The sequence below is a fragment of the Thalassophryne amazonica genome, chromosome 11 (genome assembly GCF_902500255.1).
Source record: "Thalassophryne amazonica chromosome 11, fThaAma1.1, whole genome shotgun sequence".
NCBI lineage: Eukaryota > Metazoa > Chordata > Actinopteri > Batrachoidiformes > Batrachoididae > Thalassophryne > Thalassophryne amazonica.
In genome coordinates, this window is record NC_047113.1 from 53,899,701 (window position 1) to 53,924,533 (window position 24,833).

At 41.7% G+C, this 24,833-nt stretch overlaps 1 protein-coding gene and 1 long non-coding RNA gene across 3 annotated transcripts; one reads left to right on the forward strand and one right to left on the reverse strand.

Annotated features, from left to right (window-relative positions):
• The first annotated feature begins 329 nt into the window (after positions 1–329).
• On the forward strand, positions 330–5,145 carry LOC117520383. Its single transcript, XR_004563629.1, has 3 exons — positions 330–388; positions 4,730–4,858; positions 5,004–5,145. It is a non-coding gene; the product is annotated as an uncharacterized LOC117520383 (long non-coding RNA).
• On the reverse strand, positions 2,066–24,047 carry arl13a (ADP-ribosylation factor-like 13A). 2 transcript variants are annotated; one of them, XM_034181730.1, is made up of 10 exons: positions 24,025–24,047; positions 18,416–18,523; positions 9,391–9,461; positions 9,070–9,322; positions 8,835–8,940; positions 4,962–5,176; positions 4,721–4,829; positions 4,382–4,637; positions 4,192–4,302; positions 2,066–4,083 (listed from the first exon to the last, which is right to left on the reverse strand). In XM_034181730.1, exons 2-10 carry the CDS (start codon positions 18,472–18,474, stop codon positions 4,028–4,030), a joined length of 1,236 nt encoding a protein of 411 aa, XP_034037621.1. In that variant the 5' UTR covers positions 18,475–18,523; positions 24,025–24,047; the 3' UTR covers positions 2,066–4,027. The 2 variants fall into 2 exon arrangements, with proteins under 2 accessions (XP_034037621.1, XP_034037620.1); XM_034181729.1 differs by lacking the exon at positions 24,025–24,047 and adding an exon at positions 23,841–24,006.
• Positions 24,048–24,833: the final 786 nt, after the last annotated feature.

A 24,833-nucleotide genomic window follows, 5' to 3' on the forward strand; every position in this document is an offset into this window, starting at 1 on the left:
AACTAGTGGAGTAATCCTGGTAGTTACACACTCTTTGTTTGATTGAGATTGTCATCAGAGGCTCTCCGTGTGCTCCTGCTTTCACTGATCGCTGTGCGTAATGGCGCAGGGCGCACTGAGTATATACTAATAGTATGTACTCATTGGAGCACCCAGGGGGCTATTCAAACGGGCCAACTAGTAACACATCACTCCTGAAAACAATCTTTGGCTTTTCCACGTGAGGTAAATCTGCCCTACGATTGGATTTTGGAAAACCATGTGACGTGAACGAATTCCGATTGGACACTCGCATTGCGCACGTCATCACACAGCTTCTATGAGGAGTACAAAGATGGCCGATGGCTGGCTCGAAAGTCCGCGGAGTTAACTTTTCAGCAAAAAAAAAGTAAGTTTCTATCTTATATCATTCAAAAATTATTTATAATTTAGTAAAGCTTGGTCTCAGCCGTAGTATACGACGGCGTCGGCCCCAGAGGGTTAAAATTGTTGTCTGATCAGTTTGTATTATTGATGGCAAACATGTTACCTGCATATTCCATCTGCAGTGAACTCCAGCTGAATCTGTTACACCGCACGATGAGAGTGTATGAAATCAAAATAAGAATTTTTGAAAACCTCCCGACTCTGCAGCAGTTAGTTGCTTATCGACGAGATTAGTCATATATCCTGTACCAAATTGGACGTTTTGTCGCCTGTTTCTGTCTGTATAGACACATTTCAGCTCTCTAACCTTTTATGCCAGTTTGGCCGTTTTCTTAAATTATTTATGGCCTCCTTCTTCTTCTTCTTCTTCTTCTTCAGTGGAGTGCTGTTTGTACTTACGAGGATGATTTGTCAGATTGGCCACTAGAGCAGTAAATGAATCACACTTCAGATTTCAGTGTGAAGAACAGCAGGGATGAAGGGGTGGATTAAATGTGGTAAATAGTTACACACTCTTTGTTTGAGCACGTGAGATTGTCATCAGAGGCTCTCTGTGTGCTCCTGCTTTCACTGATCGCTGTGCGTAATGGCGCAGGGCGCACTGAGTATGTACTAATAGTATGTGCTCATTGGAGCACGGGGGCTATTCAAATGGGCCAACTAGTAACGTATCACTCCTAAAAATGATCTTTGGCTTTTCACGTGAGGTAAATCTGCCCTACGATTGGATTTTGGAAAACCATGTGACGGTGAACTAATTCCGATTGGACACTCACATTGCGCACGTCATCACACAGCTTCTATGAGGAGTACAAAGATGGCCGATGGCTGGCTCAAAAGTCCGTGGAGTTAACTTTTCAGCAAAAAAAGTAAGTTTCTATCTCATATCAATCAAAACTTAATTATAATTTAGTAAAGCTTGGTCTTAGCCGTCGTATACAACGGCGTCGGCCGCAGAGGGTTAACTTCTCAAATGAATAAACAGTTGAGACCTTGCTGCACATTTGAGCAGCTTTTGTCGCCATCTAGCAAGCAATGTGAGCATGTTAGAGCTATGGTGCATTTCCTACTTGAAACGCAAAATTCAGTTTAAAAAGGGGGAGCATTTATACATGTCAGAAAAGCATGAATTTTATTTATTTATTTATTTATTTTTGGCAAGCAAGCAGGTGCCTGGCAGTATTAATGTATACAACTTGATTTTGAGAGTTTTACAGTTCTCAGGTTTTACAGTGCGGAAGGTTTTGCCATACAGGTGGATGGAAGGACAGACAGAAGGACAGCGTTTTCTCTTGACAAGCATAACTTACAGTTGTGAATATATTACCAGAGTAACGCAAAAGGTTGAACAAAAAAAAAACTACTTCTACTGTAGCCCTTGCAAATATCAAACAACTGCCAAAAACAACAGATAAGAATTGGATAAAATGCTATAAAATCAGTAATAAATAAAAGCCCCGTCTTTAAATTGCCACAATTTAACAAACCAGACTCCCCCCTGGTTATACACAGCTGTATACACAGAACTTGTGGCACCTGAGGATCTCACTGGAGTAACAAATACTATCTGTAATTACACATTTACAAACAGAATGTTTAAGTCTACAAGAGCTCTTGCTGTAACACATAACACAATACCAAAACTCGTGGAAAAAGATGTTTATTGTATAGTTTAACTCAATGACAAACCAATGCACTGTATAACTAAAATACAATGTTCACAGATAAGTAAAGTTCTTAAAAGTTGAGACAGTATAAACTAAATCACAAAGATTTGGCCAAATGCGCTCTGGTAGTATTAGCAGTAGTAGGAGTAACAATAGTAGGAGTAGTGATAGTAGGTTGTAGTGTTTGTTAGTTACTTTTTGTCAGGCTTACTGAGAAATTACGCAACAGCTTTTAGTGAAATTGTAGTTCCTGAGCTGTAACAGATATATTGCGTAGTTGTGAGTGCAATCCAGTGTGTGTGTGTGTGTGTGTGTGTTTACACAGTGCTTAACATATAGCAAAGCAGTATTTGGTACATTTTGGACAAAATCAGCAAAATTTTATATTTTTTTAGAATTTTTTATTTTAAATGTCATTTTTTATCATTACAGAAAAGGGAATATGTTTTGGTGAAGTTGTGAACTCTGAGCATGTTTGTAGGTTTTACTGTATTCACAAAACTGTCTGCAAGGGAGCTTCCGTTATGCTACCTTAGCTAGTTAGCATGTAGCTGCTTCAGAAATTAGCCTTCTAAGCTACTTTGCGAGCAAGTATTCCATTTTTATAACATATGTTCATTAAATAATGTCACTTACAACCATGATGTTATATCAAGTAATTTAAACTTATAACTGCAAAGTTAAGTAGTCAGCCCCTTTCACACCAGGCCCACGTAGAGTTGCATTGTGCTGTGTATCTCGTATGCAGGAATGGCTGCATAAGGGCAGAGGAGAGAAGCTTGGCTCCATCACGCAGTTTTTACAGACTGCCTGGACACGCAGATTGATTTGATACATTGGAAAAGGTCAGAATACATTATTTCCAGGAGTTAATGGACTTTGACATGCCACAGTCGTGAGAGAACTTGAGGAGGTGAAAGCGGAGCTACAGCCGGCGACTGTGCGCGATCCATCCTTGAGGTATTATAGTGGATGTGTACATGTCCTCTTGCTGGCAATCTGTCTGTGAGGTGTTATAGTGGACGTAGACATGTCTTCTCGCTGGCTATTCATCCGTGGAAGCTTGGCAGGACATGGAAGCTTGGCCCGCCTCTTCTTCTGTGGTTTTGAAGCTTCACTGCCATTAAAGTTCAGTGGGATGAATAAAATCTAGCAATGCAGGTATGTACTGATAAAAAACCAAAAAGGATTTTTCGCCGGACTGGCATAGGGTTGTGTACAATTGCAGAGGCATGATGTATAATAGTCCAGTGTTGCAGAGACTTAAATACAGTAGCGGAGTGTTGTGTAGACTTGTGTAGAACACTGCGTCCGGTGCTCTATGCCGAAAGTCCGCAAAAAACCAATCTTGTTTCATTTTTTGCATCTATTTTGTGGACCCCTTTGAGTCCCTTTTCATCCCTCAGCGTATTGCCATGTAGGGCTGCATAAACTCGCCGTAGTCGGTATGCCGCATTACGCAACTCTATGTTGGCCCAGTGTGAAAAGGGTTTTAGCTCCACACTCACAACAGAAAAACCGCAGCACTACACATTAAAATAGGCCGACGCTAATGAACTCATGTGAATCAGGCAAATAATGAAAAAAGAAATGGCTTCATGTTTGTATTGTGTTAACTTGGTAGATTACAGTTTTGTTATTTTACATCACTTAAATACTCTTTTGAGGTTATTGTGCAAGTATCTCTACTGTAGTACAATTTTGCTCTGCAGGAATATTTAGTTTCCCATCATGACACATCGGAATTCAAATGTTCAGGGATCAGTCTGAGGTGGCAGTGCACAGTAGGAAGTGCAAACAAGTCCGAATCGCTCTCTGAGATGTATCTTTTGACAGGAAAGCGTTTGTGAAGCGGAGTGGCAGCACTGCAGGGACCATCTTTACTCATGCGCAGCATCCTCGCATTCGAGTCACAGCAGTCAACCAGGAATCTCTTACGATCTCTGCTCCTGACGTTCCTTCAGAGCCCGTATTGCCGTTCGGTAGAGATCTGTCAGGAGAAAGGGTCGTCTTTTCAGATGGATGCTGGGATTTGAGAACAGTCTGAAGTGCTGTCCTTTTATTTGAGTGTGGGATGGAAGAATCAGTTGAGGCTTACCAAACGTAGCAGAAAGGTCTACAGGTTGAGAATAGCCTGCAGGCATCCCCTCTGTGTTGATCTTGTTCTTCCTTTTTAGTTTTATGACCTTCTTCTTTTTCTTCTTTCCTCCTTTAAAATAAACATGATATTTCACGTCTTGGTGATGCCATGGATAAAGGTTATTGATAGTGTATAAGGCATTTCTGACCTTTGGGAGGATTTCCTTCACTCTCTGGTGACGGCGACACCCCCAGAGTCTCTTCTTTCACCTTCATCTTGCGTTTCAGTTTGCCTTTTTTTGGAGGAATCAAGGCACAGCTGGATTTCTCTTTCTGATGTCTCTGCTCCCCTTCGTTGGCATCAGCCTCCTCTTCCTCCTGGCTGTTCACCACTTCGTGACTTATCTCACTTTCCTTCACCGTCACATGCTTCTTTGACTTAAGCTTCTTTTTCAGCATATTTTCCTGAAAATTAAAGACTTGTGAGGTTTTCGTTTATTTATGAAGAGGCTTCAAAGCATGAATATGCTTTTAAAGTATCGTTTAACCTTTTGCAGCATGCTCCGAATGGGTTGCAGCTTCCCGTCGCCCTTGGGTTTTTTGTCCTTGTCGTTTAGTCGATGAACCTGGTGAAGGTCCGACTTGCTGGATTTCAATCTGTCACCAGACAAAATGAAACAGAAATTGTGAGTATGCAGTTTGGGGCTTTTAATATTACATGGAGATGTTTATGTGGATCTGTGCAATGTTTAAGCTTGCTTAGGTGGTCAAAATAGCGTGCACTCTCACCGCTCTTCTATGGTTTTTCTGCATCTTTTCTCTGCTTTCCAGTTTTTCCCAGGTGGTTCTCTCTCTTCTGGTTTTAAAGGGATCTTGCTGTCCCGGGCCACACGTGCACACAGCTCAGGGTAATCCAGACAAACGGCACGCAGCAACCAGCGAAGGCCCCGTAGAGTCTTCCTGTCTGACCAGCGTCGCAGGTCCATTAAGGCCGAACAGGGCTCCTGAGAGTAGAGGAGACATCTGTTTCTCTGTTCTCTACTACAGCACTTATTGGAGAATCAAAATTTAATTAATGTACAGAAATTTCTCTTTCTGTCAATTTACAGTCAGACAGTAACACAATTTTTGTAATTTTACCTCTGTACTTCACCACAATGGAGCAGAAATTGAGATTTGTTCACTTTCAGCTTCAGTTCAAGGGGTTTCAGATAAATATTGCATTAACCATTAAGGAATTACAGCCATTTTAATACACTGTCTCTCCCCTTTATAAGGGCGCAAGTAACTGGACAAACTAAGTATCATTGTTAGATTAGATTAGATAGAACTTTATTGATTCCTTGGGAAGACTCCCTCAGGGAAACTGAGGTTCCAGCAGAATTGTATAGCAGCACACAGGGTAAGAAGCACACAGAGTATCAACTGTGAAAGTAAAAAAAAAGTTTGCAAATATAAATATAAATGCACAATATAAATACAAGACATACTGATGAATGCTGGTTTACTGACTACTACTGTTCCTCTCCTTCCCGTCCTCTGTCTTCTTGTTACTCCTCCTCCCCCTGAGTGAGGAGTTGTCCAGTCTGATGGTCTGAGAGTTTTTCAGTCTGTTGGTCCTGCACTTGGGAAGGAGCAGTCTGTGGCTGAAGAGGCTCCTCTGGTTGCTGATGATGGTGTGCAGAGGGTGACTGGCATCGTCCATAATGTCCAGCAGTTTGTCCACTGTTCTCTGACACCGTCACGAGAGTCCAGCTTCATGCCAACCACAGAGCCAGCCCGCCTGATCAGTTTGTCCAGTCTGGATGTGTCCTTCTTGGTTGTGCTACCCCCCCCCCCCAGCATACCACGGTATAAAAGAGGATGCTGGCTACTACAGACTGGTAGAACATCCACAGGAGTTTCCTGTTAATACAACCTGTTAATCATCATTTTTACAGCCAGTTTCGTGAAGATAAGTTACAAGATACATGGTGGATACATGAACATTTCCAAGTCACTGAAAATATATTTGATTTAATTTACATTAGGGGCACAACTAATGAATATTGTCATTAATGATTAATCTATTTGTTATTTTCTCAATTAATCAATTAGTTGTTTTGTCCATAATATGTATAAAAAAAGGTGAAAGAAAAATCCTCAAATGTTTTGTTTTGTTGACAACACCAAGATACTCATTTTATTGCCAGAGAAGAGTAAAGAAAATGGAACATAAACAGAAAACATAATGTAAAAAGCTGGAATCAGTGAATTTAGGTTTTCTTGAATCAATCTAAATGATTGCCAAATGAGTTGATAGTCAATTTATAATTGATTAAATGTTGCAACTCTGATTGATATCAATCATTAAGAAATACAAACAGTGTAGTAGATCTCACTGGAGTAGAAAATTGACTGAGTGACTGTGCAAGACGTAGACTTCCCATGGGAACACTGAAGGAATTGTAGGCTTCCATGGTTGTGTTTGGTGGGATGGTACAATGTTTCTACTGCTTCATCATACTGAAATGGAACAGAGAATGATTTTCTAAAAATGAACTCAAGCCTAGATTTGATCTGTTTTTACAGTCCTCCTTTTCTCCCTCCACTATGAAGCTGTGTCGTCTGGTGATGCAGCAGGCAAAAGTTTCACTGTCAGCAGCTTCACCAATCACATAGCCTCACCCATAAAGGATATAATAAATGTCTTTTGAAACAGCCGAAATACCATTAGCCTGGAAAACAGCAGTTGTACACCCTGTTTTTAAAGGTGGAGATCAATCCGACCCAAACTGTTGTCGGCCCACCTCAATTTTGCCCTGCATATCAAAAGTCATAGAGACAATTGTAAATAAACTACTCAGAGATTTTTTTTTCTCCAAGATAATATTCTCAGTGCCACTCAGTCTGGCTTTAGACAGGGTCATGGGTGCATTATGGCATCTCTGAAAGTTTTAAATGATATAACCTCTGCCTTAGATAACAAAATGTACTGTGCAGCAATTTTTATAGATTTGGCCAAAGCATTTGATACAGTTGATCATTCTATTCTCTTAGACAAACTAACTGAAATTGGTATAGATGATATTCACTTGATTGGTTCAGAAGCTATCTTTCAGGATGAAAGCAGTACTTAAAATCTAGCCTAGTTATCTAATTTCCTCTCCCTGTCACCAAGGCGTGCCTCAAGGGTCAATCCTAGGACCTACCCTATTCTCGGTTTATATAAATCAATTATCAACAGTAACTCTTGGCTCATCCATTCACCTCTATGCAGATGACACTATCCTCTATATGGCCCATCCCCAGAGGCAGTAGCAGCTTCACTTCAGGCGAGCTTCAGCACAATCCTACAGGCTTTGTCTTCTGTGCTGAATGTCAATAAAACAAATTCATGTGGTTTGGATAGAAAAGTATTTTAAAATCATTGACTCTTCCAAACATTACCACACCAAATGGCACTATGATTGAGCAAGTCTCTGAATACAAATACCTGGCTATCTGGCTGGAGTGTTGTCTCTCATTTTCACAGCACATTGATAGATTACAATGAAAAACAAGTATGAACTTGCCTTTCTTTATCGCATGCGTTCATCTTTCACCTCCTCTGCTCAGAAAATATTGGTCCTTATGACAATCACGCCTATATTTGACTATGGGGACATAATATACAGACTAGCTCCTAAGTCGTAATTGCATAACCTTGATGTTATGTACCACTCTGCCTTACGTTTTATAACAAATGCCTGTTTTCGCACACACCATTGTAAAACTGAAGGAAGTTCCACTGGTATGTGTTTATTTATAAATGTCTATTAGGTCTATCTCCACCTTATCTTAGTCATTTATTGCAAGTTTCTATAACTCCATATAGTACACGCTCAGCCCAACTTATCTTGCTTAATGTACCTAAAATCAAATCAAAATATGAATAACTATCCTTTACTTGTGCTGCAGAAAAAGACTGGAGTGAGATTCAAAAGGCTTTAAAACTGAGCACCTTTGTGTCGATAGGAATTTTTAAGTGTGTTTTAAGAATCTGCTGGCTGAAACTTGCTCATGCTTTGGCTAAAATGAAGTTATGAGTTTTTGTTTTTTTTTTGTATATGATTGAAAATGTTATTGCTTCTTGCTAACTCTAGTCTGTTGTATATACTGTAAAAGTGTGTTGTTTGATCCACTTTTGTGATTTACCTCTGTGTTTTTCCCTTTCCACCGGGTCGTTATTGTAAATAATTTTTTTTCTTAATAACTTACCTTGTTAAATAAATATTAAATGAAAAACATACACAGAGGATAACAACTCCTTCAGAGTTGTCATTTGTGTCTTGGTGGCTTCCCTCACTAGCCTACTTGTTGCACGGCCACTGTGTTTTGAGAACTGCCTACTCCATACAGATTTACTCTACAGTATCATGCTGTTTATATTTCTTAATGATTGATGTAAATGAAGTTGAAGTCATACTCCATTACTTGGAATGTTCTCGTAACCAACCCCTGGCTGTAAAAAGCCTTTGAAATAAAACTAAAAGTCTACACTACAAACACACCTTGATTGTTTCTTTTAAACTCCATTATGGTGTACAAAGGCCCAACTACAAAAAAAAGATGTCTCACTCTGAGGGACCTCACTGCATCTCAGTTGAGTTTTCCAGAGGTGAATGTCAGAACAGCACTTACAATATGGCACAAAGAACAGCTCTGGTTGACCAACTTCTCCAGAGACAGGATTTCAATCAGCTCACTTCCCACCAAAGCGTTCATTTTGTCCTGTTTGTTGGCCAACCTAGAAAAAAGGCAATAAATGACAGCACAAGCCAAAGTGGTTTCATTTTTCATCCACCAGAGTGTGCTCTTTACACTGTAGATGTATGACAGATTAAATATGCAAAATGCACATAATGATGGTAATTACACCAATAAAGGTTTTCCTGCCACCCGGGGTTGCTTCAGCAGGTCAGCCAGAACCTCTCGGACCTCCTGTATCCTCTGCCTGTCAGTGGAATCCACCACAAAGATGATCCCATGAGCTTCAGCACACAGGTCCTTCCAGGAGCCCCGAGACTCTGCAGATCCCCCAGCATCCAACAGGGTGACCAGGTAGTTCTCCACCCTCAACTCACTTCTGACACAGGCCTGAGTCGGCCCTGCGTCCCTGCTGTGTGGGACTGAACACAAGAGGACCATTTGTTGTCATTGCTCAACTGTGAATCTGCTTCAAAATCAGGTTATTTACCTCTTAACATCACTCTGATCGAGGCTGTTTTTCCTGCTTTGTCGAGACCAACCACAAGAATGGTGACTTTACTAAAAAACAAACAGACAAGTTTAAGCTAAAAGTGACTAATTAAATCAGGGGAAGTGCAAATGATTGCTGTTCCATTTTATACCAAACCTGTAAAAAGAATAAAACATTCTGGTGCAACATTGCAATCAGCTTACTGAGGAGGTAAACAATGTGACTGTGCTGTTAGGTTGTAATGTACAAATTTTACAATATACAGTATTTATTGTTCCAAGGGATATTAAAAGTGTACGGCCTTTGGGTTTTTAAGATTTAAGTGATAAAAAGAACTTTGTTTGGCACCACTATAATTTCATTTATTAGCATTTAAACAGAGGATTCATAATATAACATTGCCAATATCATCGAAATTTGTGCTGTCTGGAAATAAATTATGTATTTCCCCTGAAGGGGAAAAATTCAAACAAACAGGCATCCTTAGTGACCCATACAATCTATGATAGCAACCAAAGTGACGTTATAGATCACGTGGGAACTTCCCCCAACTTGCGCAAGGGATGCTGGGAAGCATACGGCAACAGCCAATCAGTGAAGTGACACAGTGACATTAGCTAACTCCTCACTTGAACAAAATAATCCAACATGGAGGAAAACACTCTGAAACATCTTAATTCTATATAAATGTAATATGTTTCTTGTATATTGTCTACAAGTTAGCGAGTTTGTGAAACACCTCTGAAGTGATTTACAAGATATCTTTAAGATGTTAGCGTGCACGTCGCCCAGCATATGCTCATCACGCAAGGTCAATGGTAATTTTTGTCATTTTGAAAACCTCGTGTGCACACACGCGCTTCCTCCTGAAGACAGGATTAAAAGTAAAATATAATATTCACTATGTGGAATTCTCCCCCAGATAAATATATTCTCATTAAAATGAGCTGTAATTTTGCAATGTTACAAAAACAAACTGATAATAATGCTTGGATTTCAGTAGAAACTCAATTTTTTCCGTTTTGTGAAATTTGACAGGCCGTATAAGTTCCATCAAGGATGTGATGCTACAGTGCCGTGTTCAAGATCACCATAAAAGTTTGAAAAAAGAGTGATGCAGTGAGCGACACTGTAAAAACACAGTGTTCTGTTTTGGGTTAGTTAAAAATATATCCATCAAAAATCAAACAAACAAAACATCCACAGTCACAGTTTATAATGCTGCACATCTTATACATTGAGTGTGACTATATGTAGTAGTGTGGAGTGTGCATACCCTCCCCTACCTGTGTTTGGAAGTTCTTGGTTGTGCACACCTGGGTGTGTTTGTGAGCCAGGGATATAAATTAAGCATTGTTTTACGGCTTCGTTCCTCTTGCTTCCTGGTCTCTCCTGTGCGGTAGCATTGGAGTGGCTTTACATGCTGTGGTGACTGTGTGCGTTCACCTTTTTTTTTTGACGCTTTGGTTGGCTCTTTATTAGTGGCTTGGAGTGCTGCTTTACTCCAAGCACCACTGCGGCTTACAGCTGCTGCTGTTCGCGGGCGTGTTTGGGCCACCAGCGTCTGATTTGGGGTAAGCGGCACTTGGTGCGCTTTTACGCACGTTGTCTGGAGGCTGGGAGTGTGGCTCCACTGGGGTCTTGAGCAGACCGGTACGTCTTACTGGTGAGTTGCTGGTTTGTCTTTTATAAACAATTATAAATTATTTTGGTCTGCTAATGTGGTGTCTACATCACAGCGGGACCAGGCTGCACCTCCTGCGGTGGCTGCTGGGGACAGCTGCGTCGGTTTGATAGTCTAGAGGCTGGCCACACCTTGCGTAACTCCTCCTGCTGCTGATTTCCTGGGTATTTGACCAAGCTGCATCTTATTAAGTCTGGTAACAATTTGGACTTTGTACGGACAATGTAGGGGTTACAAAGCCAGAGGTGGGCGAAAAAAAGAGAAATAACATCGCGTGCTGGCTTGTGATCCACATTTATCCCATACCTGTATTTTGAGTGTTTTGTTTTTATCATCGCCTTAAGTGTTTAATGTGGTTTTTAACTGTAATATATTGGTTTGGTTTATTTGCATGTTTTCTTTTTTGTGTGGATGAGAGTTTTGTAATTTTGGGTTTGTTTGTTTTTTCCCACTTAGTGTGTTTTTCTATGTTGGTAAAGGGGGTGATTTTAACCAATCAAGGTTGGGAATAAAGATATATTTTTTATAGTTCTTTTTGGTCTCTGCTCCCCTTAATTCAAAAAGGTAAAAACGAACCTGTCTGCCTTGTGCAGGGTCCTAGGCCTATCCTAGGTGGTGTTGTCAGCAACTTTGTCAGTCTGTTTAGATCTCCAACTTGAGCGCTATATCGCGCTCTCTCTCCCACCCTCCTGCCACATTTTGGCGTTGTCGGCAGGATTACCAGGAAATTAAGGGGGCAGAGACTTCTTATTTTGTTAGTAGTATTGGTGGTTTAAATTGTTAGATTCTTCATAAAAAGCTATCCAGAACAGCGGCGGTGGTGTTAGGACCCAAACTTTTAGGATCTCTTTTTTGGGGGGGGGGGGGGCTTTTGGCATTTTTCCTCAGTTGACATGGAGGAGGAATTGCAGCAGTTAAAAGATCTTGTCACAGCTTCAAGCAGATAATGAGCAACTCCGTCGGGAGCGTGCGGTGGCTTTGGACCCAGATGGGGGCGCCTCTCAGCCGTCTGGTTCAGTGGTGAATACGGTGTCCCCTCTTCCCTCTGTCACAGAGGGATTTGTGGTTGTACCTCGGACTGTAGGTGCCCTACGTTTAATGGAAGGACTGGGCTGGGGATAACTGAGTGGGCTGAGGAGGTTAAGGTGTGCATACGTGCCTGACATCTGGCCGCTGCTGACCGTGCTTTGTTTTTGATCATTTGGAAGGAGAAGCCAAACAGGAAATTAAGTTCCGTCCACCTGCTGTACGTGGGGACTCTGATAAAATTCTTGCCATTTTGAAGGAGCTTTATGGATGTCATCAATCTTACATCACTTTGCAGCTTTCTTTTTCTCGGCACCAACTTGAGGGTGAAAGCCTTCAGGAGTTTTCGCTAGCTTTAATGTCTTTGATGGCTCGGGTTAGACAGCAGGCACCAAGTAGGATCCCTAATGCCGAGGTATTGCTTCGAGACCAATTTACAGAACACGTTCTTGATAGTGCCTTGCATCGGAAGCTAAAACCTGTTGTTCGTAGGCAGCCAGACATTAGATTGATGGAGCTCCGGGCTGAGGCGATGAGGTGGGAGCGCGAGGACCTACTAGGTGGTGCCAGAGGCCGTAGTTATTCTGTTCCCTCGGCTTTTGGCCTTCAGTGTGGCGTGCAAGGCAGTGTCCAGTCAAGTAAGCAGGGTGAGCCACCAGAGCCTGGTTTAAGAGAGCTTATGGACATATTAAAGTAGCAGCAAGAACAGTTGAATAAACTTACTCAAACTGTATCATTGCAGGCCCCTTATTCCTTAGAGTAGCTCAGGTTCAGTTCTATTAATTTGTCGTAGGTGTCAGCAAACAGGACACTATGTTCTCGGGTCTTTAATCAGTATCAACCTAGGTATGATAATCCGGGTTCAGGAACTGCTAGGTCTGTTCAAGCAGATTGGCTGCCGGGAAACTAGAGCCCACTGAGCTTTTGAGCCATGGCTCAGGTGGGGAACCCTTAGGCTCACAGTTGGATACCGCCAGCGGACTGTGTGCAGTGTCTAAATATAGATGTCAATCGGGGGTGTTTTGGTCTTGTGTTTAGTGGACACTGGTTCTATGGTTTCTACCATTACAGAAAGTTTGTTCATGAAGCATTTTGCAACATGGGGTCAGGACTGCCTCCGTTTCTGTAATTGGCTTCAGCTTAGAGCAGCAAATGGGCTGGCAATTCCTTACATTGGCTATTTAGAACTTGATGTTGAGCTGTGTGGTAAGGTTATTCTGCATTGTGGCATTTCAGTGGTTAGGGACCCCCCTGGTGCTGTTTCTTCAGTTCCTGGTGTTTTGGGGATGAATATCATCAAGCGTTATGTTTGCTTTTTACTGCACTTGTATCATCTCTTTTTGATACACCGGCTGTTTTAGAGGCCCCTAAACCGGTCATCATTGCATTACAGAAATGCCATGAGGCGGGTCCAGTTGAGGATTTGATGACTAGTACGGTAAAGGTCCGGGGTAGACGAGTGGTGCAGGTGCCTGGAGGTACCATGAAGTTGGTGGCTTGCACTTGTTCAGAGGAGTTTGATGGAGAGTGTTTTGTTAGAGCCACCAGAGACTGGGTTAGCCGCAGGTTTACTTGTCTCCCAATGCCTAGTGAGTGTGGTTCGAGGGACTGCATATATCCCTGTGGTTAATGTGGGGATGAAGGCCATCCTGCTTTACCACGCTTGGTAGTCTGGGTGTGGTGCAGATTGAGCTTGCCAGCTGGGGTGACTGAGGATAGAACCCTGTTGGCGTCTACAAATTCTCATGTTTCGCCCTCTGTGCCTGATAGAATAGCATCTCTGGAACTACCTGCTTTAGGAGTTCAGGAGAAGGTGAAGTCATTGTTGCAACGTTATGAGTCTTTGCCCAGCATGAAAACGACTTGGGATGTACAACTCTCCTATCACATGACATACCCCTGGTGGATGATGTTCCAATTCGCCAGAGGTATCGCCATATCCCGCCTTCTGAATGAGGCAGTTAAGGCGCATATAAATCAGCTGCTGGAGTCTCAAGTCAGTCGGGAAAGCAGCAGTCCGTATGCTTCACCAATTGTATTGGTGAGGATGGATGGTGGCCTACACCTTTGCGTAGATTACCGTTTGCTTAACAGTAAAATGAGGAAGGACGCTTTCCCCTTGCCTCGGATCGAGGAGACACCGGATTCGTTGTCAGGCGCTGTCTGGTTCTCTACACTCGATCTAGCCAGTGGTTACAACCAGGTCCCTGTGACTGAGGCAGATCATCCTAAAACGGCCTTTTGTACCCCTTTTGGCCTTGAGTTTAACCGCGTGCCTTTTGGCTTGTGTATTGCCCCAAGCACCTTCCAGCGGCTGATGCAGGGGATGTTTGGTGATCAGCAAGGTCAGTCTCTTTTGCTGTACCTTGATGATATTGTGGTCTACTCCTCCTCTGAACATCTCCAGCATCTGGAGATGGTGCTTGGGCGGCTTAACACAGAAGGCCTGAAGGCGCGGCTTGAAAAGTGCTCATTTTTCCAGCGTAAGGTGGGGTACTTGAGCCATGTCATCTTGGACCAAGGGGTGTTGACAGACCCTGAAAAGATCAACGCTGTGTCTCAGTGGGAGCGTCCTACCAATACCTCAGAGCTGCGGTCGTTCCTGGGCTTTGCCAGTTACTACCGCCGGTTTGTGGAGGGATTTGTCAGGTTGGCGGGCCCTCTACACCGGCTGATGGCTGAACTGGCAGGTACAAAGTCCAAAAAGGGTTCGGGCAAAGCTTTAGAGGCGGCATGGACTCCGCAGTGTGAGCAGGCGTTCCATGCACTAAAGTCCAAGCTAGTGTCTGCGCCCGTCTTAGCTTTTGCAGCTTTTTCTAAGCCGTTTGTTTTGGAAGTGGACGCTAGTTATAGTGGACTGGGAGGTCTTGTCTCCCAAGAGACAGTGGAGTAAGACCGGTGGCCTATGCCAGCAGGGGGTTGCGGCCCACTGAGCGCAACATGGCAACTTACAGCTCCGTGAAGTTAGAATTCTTAGCACTCAAGTAGGCCATGACAGAAGTTTCATGAATACTTGATGGGTCACAAGTGCATAGTGTACACTGACAATAATCCCCTGAGTCATTTCCAGACTGCAAAATTGGGGGCTACGGAGCACCGATGGGCTGCTCAGCTGGCTGCCTTCGATTTCAAAATCGGGTACCATTCGGGTCAAAGTAACAGAAATGCTGACACCTTATCCTGGCAATATTCAGGCTCTGAAGCCCTGGTCCAACAACTGCCTGGTACTGCAGCCCCTTTAGCTTTGCAGCATGGTCCACTGTCACATCCAGTTGAGGCTGCCACTCAGTCTCTGGTTTTAGCCCTTCCAGGCTATTCCGCTTCCAACCTTAGGTCTTTACAGGAGAATGATCCTCTGTTAAAAGAGGTTCTAGTGTTTTTTGCGGCAGAGAATTCAACCTTCTGCTGTAGAGAGGCGGCGTCTCTCAAAATGTGCTTTGTTCTTGCTTCGCCAGCGTAAAAGGTTTGTGGAGCAAGATGGGGTCTTTTTCCGGCAGGCTTACTGTCCTGATGGTGGGGAGGAATTTCTTCAGCTCCTTTTACCAGCTTCTCTAAGGCATGAGACCTTAAATCTTCATCAGCAACATGGTCATCAGGGCATGGAACGGACTGCAGAGTTGGTCTGTCAACGGTGGTATTGGCCAGGCATGTTTAAGGATATAAGGGATTGGGTCCAGGAATGTGAGCGGTGCCAAGTAGCAAAGGATGCTGGTTCAGCATCACACAGCTACATGGGTCACCCGCTTTCCTCGTGGCCCAATGAGATCTTTGCCATAGATTTTACAATGCTGGAGCGCTCGCAGATTGGGTATGAAAATGTTTTGATCATGGCTGATGTGTTCAGTAAATTTACTGTGGCAGTTCCAACACGTGATCAAAGGGCTTCCACTGTGGCCCACATGTTGGTCTCAGTGGTTCTTCAAGTTTGGTGTTCCAGGTCGTCTGCACTCTGATCAGGGACGTAGTTTTGAGAGTGCCTTGATTCAGCAACTTTGCTCACTGTATGGTGTGGAAAAATCTCGTACTACGCCCTACCATCCAGCAATGGGCAATGTGAGCACTTTAATCGCACTCTTCATAATCTGCTGCGGCCATTGCCGCAGAAGCAGGATTGGGCTTCTTTGCTTCAAGTCCTCTTTTGTTATAACACCACATCAGATTACAGGAGAATCGCCGTATTTGATGTTTGGCCAAGAGCCAAGGCTTCCCATTGACTTTCTCTTAGGGAGGATTGAGGAATCTAGATTAGGTGAGGTGCAAGGCTGGGTGGCTGAGCACCAAGAGAAACTTAGGGTTGCTTTTGGTTGCGCTCGGGAGCGGCTTCTTGCAGCTGCGAATCGTAGGAAAGAGCACCATGATCGTGTGCGGTATGCACCACTGTCGGTATGCCAGCGGGTGTATGTGAGGGATTATGCTGCGCACGGGCATCATAAAATTCAGGCTCTGTGGAATGCGGTGATCCATCAGGTGGTGAGTATTCCATCTGGGGAGGGTGCAGTTTACACCGTGGCTCCTGTTGAGAACTTGCCTAAGGTCTGGACTGTGCATCGTGACATGTTGAAAGCTGCCTTGGGACCTTTGGAAGGTAATCAAGCTCCACCTTCCTCTGTACCAGAGGCAGCCTCACTTGAGGACTCTTGTTCCTCTGATAGTGAAGTGTTGCTCTTGGTTTCAGAATCCCATCGGCCTGTAGTTTCTCCTGTTCCCTTAGTAACCCCCGCCTTGTGTGTGACAGATCGCAATCGGAGTGGAGCACCTGCTCTAATACAGTCATCTGAACCCTCGTCTTCCGCTGATGTTGACCAGCCAAGCACCAGTGCTCAGGCCTTGCGCCGAACCACTTGTTCTACAGCTGGTCACCATTCAAATATACATCGGCTTCCTCAGGCTGCTGAGTGGGTTGCTAGAGTTCCGGAGCAAACTTCAAATTTTCAGGTTGCTATCTTTAGGCCTTGGTCTTGACCTCTTACCGTCGGGATGACGATATAAAGGTGGGGGGTAGATGTGGTAGTGTTGAGTGTGCATACCCTCCCCTACCTGTGTTTGGAAGTTCTTGGTTGTGCACACCTGGGTTCTGACTGTTTGTGAGCCAGGGATATAAATGCAGCATTGGAGTGGCTTTACATGCTGTGGTGACTGTGCGTTCACCTTTTTTGAAGCTTTGGGTGGCTCTTTATTAGTGGCTTGGAGTGCTACTTTACTCCAAGCACCACTGCGGCTTACAGCTGCTGCTGTTCATGGGCGTATTTGGGGTAAGCGGCCGGCTTCGCCTTTTTGGCCCATTCAGTTGTCTTTTTGTTCTATAATGTAGGTGTTTTGTTTTTTTCTTATATCGTGGCACTTTGTGCTTTTACGTACATTGTCTGGAGGCTGGGAGTGTGGCTCCACTGGGGTCTTGAGCAGACCGGTGCGTCTTCTTACTGGTGAGTTGCTGGTTTCTGTCTTTTATAAACAATTATAAATTTTGGTCTGCTAATGTGGTGTCTACATCACAGCGGGACCAGGCTGCACCTCCTGCGGTGGCTGCTGGGGACAGCTGCGTCGGTTTGATAGTCTAGAGGCTGGCCACGCCTTGCGTAACTCCTCCTGCTGCTGATTTCCTGGGCACTTGCCCAAGCTGCATCATAATATTCTGGTAACAATTTGGACTTTGTACAGATATTGTAGGGGTTACAAAGCCAGAGGTGGGTGGAAAAAAAGAGAAATAACATCACATGCTGGCTTTGTGATCCACATTTATCCCATACCTGTATTTTATTGTGTCGTTTTTAACTGTAATATATTGGTTTGGTTTATTTGCATGTTTTCTTTTTTGTGTGGATGAGAGTTTTGTAATTTTATTGAGTTTGGTGTTTTTTTTTTTGTTTTTGTTTTTTTCCACTTAGTGTGTTTTTTCTATACTGGTAAAGGGGGTGATTTTAACCAATCAAGGTTGGGAATAAATAAGTGTATTGTTCTTTTTGGTCTCTGCTCCCCTTAATTCAAAAAGGTAAAAACGAACCTGTCTGCCTTGTGCAGTGTCCTAGGCCTATCCTAGGTGGCGTTGTCAGCAACTTTGTCAATCTGTTGATATTAGATCTCCAACCTGAGTGCTATATATTGCTCTCTCCCACCCTCCTGCCACACTTTTTTTTAGTGCTCGAGTGTAAAAAAGAAAACTAGTGTATTCTTTTTTTTTTTTTTTAGTTCATTTCCAGAACATAATAAACCTCATTTCAGCCCAGTTTTGTGAGTAAGGCTGATTAAGCCTGTTATTTGAGTGGCATTTATTAAACACTTCATCACTTATTACAAGTTTTCACTCATCCGAACCTGATCGGCTCCTGTATTTTGGAGACCCAGGTGCAGCAGTTGCTCATCAGGTTGAACATGTTGGCTTGAGGCGAACACAGTGTCCAACATTGTCTCTGGAACTGGTACCTGAAAATAGACAGTCACCTTTACTTTCATGCACATTAACAAACTGTCTGGTTAGGGTTTGGTGAAATTCTATCCTAGGTCTTTTGGATCCTTTGGACATATGAAAACGTATTGATTTTGGCGATACTGGGCTTGTATTTACTTGGTATCGGATCAATACCAAAATTCACGGTATCACCCACCTCTAGTGCAAACAGCAAGGTAATCGGACCAATGCGTACTTCCACAATAAGAGCCTGTATTTCAAAATAAAAGCCTGTGAGGTTCCAGCAAATCTGGACATTTTTTGTATGCATGTGACCCCAAACCCAGAATTAACATGTGCACACTCCAGACAAAACAGCATTGTTTCAACAGTGTCTCACACAGGCCAAAAAAGGAAATTTGATCTAATGTGAACACTAACAATGCAAATATAAAATCAGTTCATTATTTCTTTACATGGAGTAATCTACTGGTTAAGCAGCTTCAGAAAAGCTTATTGGCAACAAAATTCTAGAAAATTGAACACAACTGAAATTAAACTTTCAATAAAGACTGTAAAAGCCAAATGTTTCTATGTCAATACTTTAAAAATATAGCATAACTGTAAACTGATTTTCCTTAATCAGCTGTCCTTTGTATATAGTACAAACTACATCCAGAACCTGTGGTTCCCCACTGGTCAATGTCCTAGTGATCATTTATACAATGAGAGATAATTTCATTCTGTAATACATTTTATTTAATTTCAGTTGAAGATTTTGTCCCGGCAGAGTATATTTTTAATTCCCACAATTTACTGTGTACCTGTACGCCATGATTAAAAATAATGAACGTAATTGAAGAAATATTTTCACTGTGGCCCAAAGGGCTGTTTTACTGACTTTATTAATCAGATTTCTTTAAGTAATAAGCCTGATTAAAAACATTTAAGATGTTCCAATACAGTGTATGACTTGTATATATTTTCATGAAAAACTGCAAAATATTTACTAAGCAAGACATACTAGCTCAACCATCATTTCATTGTAGCGACTGGGCTAGGCTAGCTAGTACAGCTGCCTGTCACACTTCACAAATACACATGAAAGGACAACCAAAAATGTCTTAAAATGGACTGAAACTTATATCACTTATATTTTATGTTTTTAACAGTGTATGTTAGACGTTTATAAAATTTTTAGTATATGGCATGACAGTAATAGTCACCACATTAATGTAGTTAGCTAAGCACAGGAAATGGCCTCTAACAAATTAACTATATATGATTATTTCTACTTTTCTATTGCTTCATATTTCTACTCTATGTAACAAATGTAGTTTTTCCTGCACTATTTATTTTTCAGCCTTTGTAGATTCACATTAACAATCCAAAATTAATCAAATATTCTTATCAATGTGGCTTTGCTGGTCCAGAGCGGGAAATTTGCAAGCTACCTAAAATATGTAAAGTGAGATATAAAATATTTGTAAATAAAAAAAAAAAAAAAAAAAATAGCTGTATATTTACCTGCTGCAACATTAGAGATGAACATATTAATCATTATAAAACCAGTTTTACACACACAGGCTCCTAGTTCGTTCTTCTGTGAATTACTTATCTCACTTTAATATCAAAGCTTAGCCTTTTTTTATTAAATCAATCAATAATCATATATTGTGCAGTCAGCAGTGGAACACATGCCAACAAAAAAGTTGGCTGAAAACTCTTGCCAAAGTCCATAAATATTTTGACACTGTTAAAACTGTTCCATTAGATGTCTGCTGCAGCATATTGTAGTTGAAAGCAAATAATTAATTTTAGCTCAGTGTACAGACTTGCATCCAAAATTGAATGTATGAATTACTGCAAATTATTAAATGGCCCAAACAAATTAACCTTATCATATAGCAGAGTCATATTTAACACTTTGCAGTCATTCTCTGACTGAAGTCTGGAACCCTGAGACATCACCCACAGCCAGACACTTTTAAACTCAGTGAATTATGTGTCACACTTCAAGTGGAAAATCATCTGAAGCAGAATATTAAAAAAAATAAAAAATAAAAAAAAAGCAACCCAAGTCTTAAGGCAATTAAGACACAAATTACACTGCAATAACACGTCAGTCTTCTGACCTGGAAACGTGCGCAATTCACTTTCTGAATGCAAAGCACCTCAAACACCAACAACGGAAGAAAGCTGCAACAGAAGCATATCACAGAAACAAACAGCATCTGTTGATGTCCACACTCCAGGGAGTCTTTGCAAACAACTATTTAATGGACTGGGTCACAAAAAAATTGCAGCGCCATAAAATTTTAGATTAACATTCATTTTTTGTTAATGGTCTGTAATTTATTTTTCACCTGAAATAGCTGTTGGTCATGTTTCCATCTGACAGATTTCAAGCCTGTGTCAAATAGAAATTTTTAAACAAATAAAATGAATCAGCTGTTCTTCTGTCAGAAGGGTAACACTTTTTATGTGACATTTTACCACATGGACAAGTGCTACACATGACTGAACTAAAACAAAAGAGAAGATTTATTTATGTATTTATTTCAGTTCTGTGTGACACAGGTTTGAAACGTGACACAGACGTAGCTATGCCTAACAGCTACGGTGTCCTCCAAAAGTATTGGAACACTTGGTATTTCACACATTTTAATTTGTTTATGCCATTTCAAGTACAAAAAATAAAAATTGATAAAATTATCTTCCTTAAACTCAAACTGAAAGCAAATCTGTAAAACTTGTTAAATGAATTAAAACTATAAACGCCAAGATGAGTTGCATAAGTAATGGAACACTTTATAACACCTGTAAATCAGTTTTATTGCCGGTTTTCTTCAGACAAGTCGGGATGGCTACATAAACATTTCCAAGTCACTGACTGTCTTGGACTTTTACATCAATTATGAAAAAATACAAACGGTATGGCTCTGTGTGGAAAACTGAGTGACTGTGCAAGGAGAAGAGTGAGGAAAGACACCCAGACAACCCAGAAGAAGTTATAGACTTGGTGACAGCAAGGTGTAGAGGAGGACTTTCTTAAAGACATGAAAGTTCAGCTACAATTTGCCAGAAGGTACATCTGAGATGCAAGCCTAGATTTGATCTGTTTCAGTGAAAGACAAGAGCAGAAACAAATTAAAATGTGTGAAATACCACATGTTCCACGGGCACTGTATTTCAGCTGAAAAAAAAAAATTAGAGGTCATTAAAATAAAGTTTATGCAAAATTTTAAGATACAGCCTGTGTGTGTGTGTGTGTGTGAGAGAGAGAGACCCAGGCCAAATACAGCAATATGTGTTAGTGCAGATACTCTATGGTATATCGATCTGAAGTAGACAATTTTTAGAAAGTGGTCATCAAGCAGGTGAGTGAGGGGAAGCTACCAAGGCAACTCTATGTAAGTAAGAGGAGAACCTGTCCATATAATTTTTGTCTATTGGATAGACTTACAGCTTCATGGTGGAGTAGAACAGAGAAAGACTTAAACACAAGAAAACAGGTCAACTCTACACTCAGTCTCCCATGTGCTGTCTGACAAACTCGCTTTAATTTCATTTTGTTTTTTTTTAAGAAATGGCTCAAAATATTTTTGTTAAACCGCGTAAATTAAAGCTGAAAGTCGACACTGCAGGCACATTTTGATTGTTTCATTTCAACTCCTTTGTGCTGAGCCACAGAAGCAAAATTACAAATCAACAACAGCAATCAGATTTCTGACGTGCCAAGGGTTGACGATGACTCAGTGACCCAGACTTTACCTGGATCCGGATTCCACAACACAATGCGATAATTGCATACTCGTCCAAAAAGGTCCGACTGATCAAGATGTTCCAATGTGATATTTAATTCACACAAAATAGCATTTTCCTGATCTTGGTTTTACATTGTGGTGTCGTATCTTTCTGCTGCAGAACCTGCATATTGATCTGGATCACTCCCAACAAATCCTGAACCAGAATCCTAATATCTATCTGTGGTGCAAATTATGTGAGAATCTGTGAAGTAGTTTTGATGTAATCCTTCAAAAACTCAAAGTGAAATCTTGATCCAGAATCCGGATCACCTCCAAAATTTAATAGCAGCATGGTGGCTTAGTGATTAGCACTATTGCCTCACAGCGAGAAAGTCATGGGTTTGATTCCCACCTGTGAACTTTCTGTGTGGAGTTTGCATGTTCTCCCCATGTTTGTGTGGGTTTCCTCCAGGTGCTCCAGTTTCCTCCACATTTAAAGACATGCAGGTTAGGTGAATTGGAAACTTTATAATTGTCCAGGTCTCCCTTGCAAAAGAGATCTTGATCTCAATGGGACTAACCTGGTTAAATAACAGAGCATTCCATGACCTAATATCTCTCTGTGGTGAATATTTCATAAAAATCTGTGCAGTAGCTTTGACATACTCCTTAAAAGTCCACAAAGTGAAATCCTGATCCAGAATCCAGATCTGGATAGCCTCCAAAATTTATTGTAGTCTTCCAAGGTCTAGCACCAATGTGTGGTGAAAATTTGGTGAAAATCCGTTAAGTAGTTTTGACGTAATCCTGCTAACAGACAGACAAATAAAGGCTGGTGATTTTATTGCGTCCTTTGCGGATGTAAAAACAATAGTAAAAACCAGCATCCCTGTCCAAATACTTATGGGCCTGGCTGTGTGTGTAGAGTCCGCACAGCAGGTGTGCTGAAGTAACGGGCCACGTGCTAAAGAAAACCCTGGCAGATCTTTCAGTCGCTGCATCTGTTCAGGCCGTGTAATCTGCTAAAGCCAGTTTAGACTGAACCTGTTTGTTTGTCGTGTGGTTAAGAAAATGATCCATATTTGTTTTTGTCTGTAGGTCATCCGAAATTCCATTAACACGGAACATTAATTGCCAACATGATATCGATTTTTCAAACAGCCTGGATCTTTTTTATTTATTATTGACTTAAATTTCTTTCATCAGATTTGGACTAACACTCACTGATTATGATCCTAAATTCAATTAATATCAGTGACAGTGAAAAGAAAACTAAAATGAGAAGCTGTATTTTTGAGCATAAAAGGGCTTCAGTGCAAGAAAACTCATAATTAGTAATAATAATGCCAAAAATCACATAAATAGCCTTTACAGTACTTTGAGTCTCAAAAGTTACTTTATTATAGCTTCATCATGACATTTTAAATGTTATTTAAACACTTTTATTTTGAAAGTGAGCATAGCGGACACAACGGTTAAATTTAGTAAAAAAAAAAAAAAAAAACAATGCAAGGAAGCAAAGCCGATCAACCATCCTGAAGCCGCGGCGACACACGTCAGTTGAATATACAAAGTTTACAAAGTGAAATGAAGGCGTACTTACAGACGTAAATCTACATCCATGTATCAGTTTGTGTGCACATCTCTGCAAACATCTTGCACAGACCTGCTGCACAACTAAGGCTCACAGTAAGCCTTTGGTCACCTCATGTGGGAGGTGTAATCTGGGAAATGTGCTACTGACCAGGCAGCCAATCCTTAAATCCTTAGTCTGTGGCTTGTCTCACCATATGATCTCCAAGTGGACCAGATGAAGGCCGGCAGAGGCAGTGTGGTGTGATCTGTGACGTGCTGTGATTTTCTCGTCTCAGGCTTTTCCTGTCTGAACATGACGACATGTCAATATGTCTGAGACCTTGGTTTCACAACATCCGTAAGCACTGGTCGTCTGAAACAACATGGAAATGGACAAAAAAGAAAATCCCTGAGCGTTCAAGTGTTGCTGGAACTAAAGTTCACTACAAACCTACTGCGTTCTGTGAGGTGCACTTTGACTGGCAGAGCTCAACAAAGAGCAGTAGCTGGGATCTACACTGTAGAAAAAAAAATCCACAAAAATAAAACAATTTAAAGGCAAGAAAACAAATTTATAATTTGAGAAACACATTTAAGGACCTGTACACCTCCAGCGCCCTGAGGCGAGCAAGGAAGATATTGGCCATTCCCTCTCACCCAGGACACAAATTTTTTGTTACCCTCCTCTCTGGCAGACGGCTGAGGTCATCAGGGGCCGTGCAGACTGATCATCCCTGCCTGCACAGCCCCATTCCACTATACTGTCCAAATAGATATTTGATAGTAAACTTAGTTTTGCCCATTTGTCGATTTAATTTATTTTTTACTTCTTCCAGAAGTTTTTTCCCTTTTCTTTTTATTGTTGTTTATGCACCGACACCAGATCAAAATCCTTAGATGTGAGAACTTACTTGGCAATAAATTTGATTCTGATTCGAAGAAGAAGAAAGAAGGGCTTTGTCAGTCTGGCACCCAGGGACCAACTCCAGATCTCGAGACGCTGCCTTGGTCAGGGGCAGAG

Excerpts from the sequence above, each read along its gene's own strand:
- arl13a (XM_034181729.1), bottom strand. The coding sequence starts at position 23,860 with ATGGATGTAGATTTACGTCT. Across the intron at positions 18,524-23,840 it reads ATGGATGTAGATTTACGTCT|GTACCAGTTCCAGAGACAAT; the intron begins GTAAGTACGCCT and ends GTCTATTTTCAG. Across the intron at positions 5,177-8,834 it reads GCTGTTCTTTGTGCCATATT|GAGCCCTGTTCGGCCTTAAT; the intron begins GTAAGTGCTGTT and ends CTCTACTCTCAG.